This window comes from Polyodon spathula, chromosome 10 (assembly GCF_017654505.1).
Source record: "Polyodon spathula isolate WHYD16114869_AA chromosome 10, ASM1765450v1, whole genome shotgun sequence".
Classification (NCBI taxonomy): domain Eukaryota; kingdom Metazoa; phylum Chordata; class Actinopteri; order Acipenseriformes; family Polyodontidae; genus Polyodon; species Polyodon spathula.
In genome coordinates, this window is record NC_054543.1 from 13,301,827 (window position 1) to 13,307,441 (window position 5,615).

The 5,615-nt window shown below is 36.6% G+C and overlaps 1 protein-coding gene across 1 annotated transcript; it reads left to right on the forward strand.

The window, feature by feature from the left end:
• The first annotated feature begins 1,248 nt into the window (after nt 1-1,248).
• Nucleotides 1,249-2,612, forward strand: LOC121322508 (D(1C) dopamine receptor-like). Its single transcript, XM_041262608.1, has one exon. The coding sequence runs from the start codon at nt 1,249-1,251 to the stop codon at nt 2,602-2,604; it is 1,356 nt and encodes a 451-aa protein (XP_041118542.1). The 3' UTR covers nt 2,605-2,612.
• Nucleotides 2,613-5,615: the final 3,003 nt, after the last annotated feature.

The following is a 5,615-nucleotide window of genomic DNA, read 5'->3' on the forward strand; positions in this document are numbered from 1 at the left end:
TTGTTTAAACCCTTTTATTTTGCAATAAACCGGCGCAGGCAAGCGCCATCATCATTTCACATCATCTGTCTTTGTGTATTTCATTCCTTCCTGGTTCTGACACCGCCCACTTCGGCAGTCTCTGTGACAATATGTTAATAATAATTCTTAATTGTATATATTCCAGTATATTGGCTAAGTCACTGTGACCATATCCCTTTTCTTCAAATCTTATCACTTTTAAACAATGATTCAGCCATTTAGCAACAGATGTGTATAGATGTCCTGTACATTGGACGGTCCCATTTAATGGGCTTTTAAATAGAACTACTAGGACTACTACTACTGGCAGGTCACACTTTTCGGGGGCGCCTGCCTATCCCATTTTAATTTACAGTCCTTTTTCTGGTTTTGTTTGAATTAGTTATAAGTCCATTCCTTTTAGCATCCTCAAATTGAGGATGCTAATGAGAATTATTTTCTCCAGCCGTCATTTGACAGCTGGAAATGTCCTGTACATTGGACGGTCCCATTTAATGGGCTTAAAATAGGACTACTAATAATACTAATATAAGGCATTTGTCTCTATAAAAGCTGAAATTAGTTGCATAGACTAAAATTATATTGCATATTCTGAAGTCCTGCTTCTATTTTTAGATGTGTGACGAACATACTGTAGTGTTAACTACTGACTTTCCGTGGGCTAAATTTATTTTCGCATACATACACAGTGCCTCGCTGTCTTAAACGAAGCATTACCTGACGCTATTCGCTACTGCTCAAGGATCAAAGTGGTTGAATAATGAAAACCAATCACAAGCCTCTCCCTTTATAACAGGGAGGAATGGCACTCTTCTTAGATACCTATATGCACCGTCACAAACGAAACCAATCATTGCAGCATGGATGAAAGCAAGAAATGTTTTTCTGTATTTGCATCTTTTTTTTTTTTTTTTTTTTTTTTTTTTTTTTTTTGTTTACAAAGAACTGTTCATTAATGATATAAAGGATATTTCTTAAACCTCAATAAGTCTACTGGCTCATCAGAAAGAAAAAAAAGATAGAATTTAATACAAAAAGCCACATGTTCATTTTCAATAAGTTTGCTGCAATAGACCAACATCAAGTTTCAGGGATGCTGAAAAGCAGCACAACTGTGACAGGAACCAGTGTGCATCAACAGTAAAGGAATCTAAAAGAAATGTCACATTTCCAAATGTAAAGGGTGACTTATGTTTCTGGAGCCCTATAACCGAAAAAAAATTCTCCATGGAAAACTTTACAAACGAAACGCAGCTCTTGGAAGGCACGGGTACAGATGGCACTGACCTCAGCGTCCGCGCTGTAACGGGGTGCCTCTTATTTCTCCTGATTCTTTCAACTCTGTTAGGAAACACGCTGGTCTGCGTTGCTGTCATCAAATTCAGGCACCTGAGGTCTAAAGTCACAAACTTTTTTGTCATCTCCTTAGCCGTGTCCGACCTTTTTGTGGCAGTTCTTGTCATGCCATGGAAAGCAGTCACCGAAGTCGCAGGATACTGGCTCTTTGGGGACTTTTGCGACACCTGGATTGCCTTTGACATCATGTGCTCCACGGCTTCTATTTTAAATCTGTGCATTATAAGCCTCGATAGATACTGGGCGATTGCCAGCCCCTTTAGATACGAACGTAAAATGACCCAGAGGGCTGCTTTTATCATGATCGGAGTAGCCTGGACACTCTCCATCCTTATTTCATTCATACCTGTGCAGCTAAACTGGCACAAAGCCCAAGAGGAAGATTTACCTGCTAATTTCAGCAATCAGACTGAAAACTGCGATGCCAGTTTAAACAAGACGTATGCGATTTCTTCTTCCTTAATAAGCTTTTACATCCCCGTTGCCATAATGATCGGCACCTACACAAGGATTTACCGCATCGCACAGACCCAGATCAGGAGGATATCCTCTTTGGAACGGGCTGTAGAACACGCTCAGAACTGCCACCTTCACCCCAACGACTGTCCGCACGAGAACTCACTTAAAACGTCTTTTAAAAAAGAAACGAAGGTTTTAAAGACGTTGTCTATTATCATGGGCGTCTTTGTATTTTGCTGGCTGCCCTTTTTCGTGTTGAACTGCATGGTACCTTTTTGTGACGTGAACATATATGAACTTGGTGAGCCGCCGTGCGTCAGCGAAACAACTTTTAACATTTTTGTATGGTTTGGTTGGGCTAATTCCTCTTTGAACCCGGTTATATATGCCTTCAATGCGGATTTCAGAAAAGCCTTTTCAACAATACTAGGATGCAACAAGTTTTGTTCCAGCACCACAGTGGAGGCAGTCAATTTCAGCAACGAGCTGGTTTCCTATCACCACGACACCACCTTTCAGAAAGAGGCTCCAATAGCTTTTGCTGGAAAAGCGCAGCTCCCTCTTGTCGCTCAGTCGGTCGAAGAACTGCTAGATCCGTTTGATAAGCTTTCAGTTATCTCGCAGACACCTAGAAGCCGCAAGAACCTGCTGCTGCCCGCAGTAGTTCAGTTCGAATGTGAAGCTGAAATTTCATTGGACACCATAACACCCTTTACATCTACGGGACCTAATGAATGTGATTTAATTCCTGGTCAAATACGAGATTAAAATACTAATCTCCTGTACTCTTCATCTTTGATCAGCGAAAACTCATGAGTGACTTGAACACATTTGTGGCACCAGGTCCTGAAGCAGATTTAGCCCATTGCACATTTCAAGACCTCCAATAGCTTTAAAAATGTACTCTGTATATATAACTGCAAATCTTTGTTATTTAACATTTATCTCGTGTATCAAATCAATGAAATCATTGTAAAAAATAAACTGGACTACAGCTGTTGCCAAAAGTTTAACTAATTTTGCTTCATAAAGTCAAACGAAATCTGCTGAATAATTTTAAGCTAAAATATTGAATTACGTACAGCTTTGTAATGAAAGACTGACACAAATTGTACAATGTGACATTTCAAAATCTAAATACAGTACTACTATAAGGACTCCAGGTAGACTTGTGATATAATTTTGTAATTTCTTTGATGTTAAATAAAATATCAAAAAAATATATATATATATATATATATATATATATATATATATATATATATATATATATATATATATATATATATATATATATATATATGTTTTTGTCATTATGTCTCAAGCCTAAAATCCTGGATGATGCAAAATTTTTAGCCATAGCTAACAAGATGTATAGCTATAGGTTAGTTTAAAGAAGAAGAAGAAGAAAAAAAAACTACACCTGGATTTGGAGCACACTTATGTCTTAAATCTCTTGTCAAAATCTTTAAAAACATTACAAGGAAAATGAGGTTAACAATTTAAGTATTCTAAGCTTGTTTGGACTTTCTAGCATGTCTTGTATTTAAATCTATTTCTAAGTAAGACCCAATTTTGTCTTAATAATGAAGCTACTCTTATTATGTATTTATTTATTTTTTCAAACCCCTATTCTGTAGATATGATTATTTGGGGTTTTTATAGATTTCACATCAGCGTTAATCATTTTTACATGTGTAATGCATTTGTCCGATTGCTCTAATCTTGTTGAGAATGCAAAACATAATAATCAACTCTGGACCAGGCTTGCTTTGAAATTGTGGAGCAAAATGAATATGCAGTTGGATGGTTATTATAAAGTCCTTTTGCTGTTGTAAAAAAAGTCACATAGCGCACTGCTACAGGCAGAAGCAACATAATGATGGGCAACAGTCTTCTCTGACTACCACATGTCTTAAAGTGCGCTGGTGGTGACATTTATTAGATAGCATTTTCTGCATTACCTGTTTAATAAGGCCACCATTTGTCTTGAGGAGTGGTACTCACATTATTTGCTGCACATAGTTATCTGTGTACGGTAAAGAAGGGTCGTATTAAATGTTAGACAGGAAATGAAGTTGTAGAATTGTGGCAGGAAGAATTGTCTTTACCTGGCAGTGAAAATAAAGTCTGTAAAACAAAAAATGTACTTTTAAGCTAATGAGAGGTTCTTTTTAAAGTCTTGGTTTATCATACCTTTAAACACTGCCTTTATAAAAGCTTGCCATTGTTAAAGTATAGCAGATCGTAGTAAATCAAACAGTTAAGCTCAAGGTTAACCACAGGCCCCATGGGGAAAGCATGCAAACATTATTGTGTTCATGTATTGTGGTAAACTTTCTTTAAGAGAAAGTTTTAGACAGTTTTAACAGCTTGCCTAAACTTAGTTTCTGTCAGTGGTATTACCTGAATAATTCATGATTCTATCTTTCAAAGTTATAGACCATACAGTATGTAAGTAGTTCTCTCAAATAATAAAATCTCTCTGTATATGTATAATTGTTCCAGTTTATTAGGATGTCTTAAACATGCCTCAGTGAGATGAACAGCAGGGTTTCTCTGCATCGTTGAGTCTCTCTAGGCAGGTGCCTCCTCAGGCCATGAATATCTTTAATTTCTCTTCTATCATTATTCATTCTCTAGCCTGGGGCAGGATGGATTTTAAAGAGGGCAGTTTACAAACCCTTTCCTAACATGAAGACGCACACGTTTTTACTAATGAAAGCCTGAATGGATTGTGCTGAGACCCCGTGGAATATCCAGTCACCCCCCTAACTCAAGACAACTGTTGCTTGAGGCATCTGAAGAGCATTCAGACACAATCCTATCAATATATCATATTAATAATAATACCTGTATTAACCAAACACCTGTGTTAGAAGCCGTTAAAAGCTAATATAGGTTTCGTACGTTTTTTTTTTGTTTTGTTTTTTACTATTCATCCTGTGTCAAAATATTTCAAAAGATAATTTATAAAAAAGTAATTATTTCTGTGAACACTGTGTACATCCTAACCAAAGTCCTGCAGTGCAGTTCAAGGCTTTTCCTAATATACAGAAATTGTGGAGCAGATGAACATCTTCATCACTTCTCAGCTCTGATACAATATTTCAATTTTAAGTGATGAAAACTACTGTGACATGGACACCAAAGCACACACACAGAATACGGATTTCATCAATTCACGATGTGCAGTACGTAGATAATCAGTAGATAATAGGCAACATCTTAACCTAAACCTCATTTATAATCAAAAGACAACTTAAGTTTGTCATAATACTCAATGACAAGGTCCAAATTATATTTGTACTACTGTCACTCACAAGTACATACCATAAACACAGCAGTCTCTGAAACTGGAATAACTCTTTGCACTAGTTAAGTTAAGCAACCTGATCTTGCTTAATTGCACCTCCTGCAGCCACTTTAGATAGTACTATGTTTGTATCAGATGCTGTGAGCAACTTCACTTATTTGTTTTTCTCTGTAATTTACATCATAACCCATGGCATGTGTACATTTCACTTTTGTTTTATTTTCATTTTGTACTTTTTCTTTTAGCAGTAAACTTGGGGCATTTAGTGATTTGTTTCTGTCATACTACTCATTTATTTCAGAGTAAAAGTTCTCTCTTGAAGTTTGATTACAAGCATTTATCATATACTAGATCTGGTATACAGATTAAGATCATGCCATTACCTTCAATAACAAGTTAAAGAACCCTGTTAATCGTGTTAGAGAACATAAAGCTACCGAAATAATGATATCGTTCTCACCTG

Bases quoted from the DNA above. Each gene is read 5' to 3' on its own strand.
- LOC121322508 (XM_041262608.1), top strand. From the start codon at position 1,249: ATGGAAAACTTTACAAACGAAACGCAGCTCTTGGAAGGCACGGGTACA.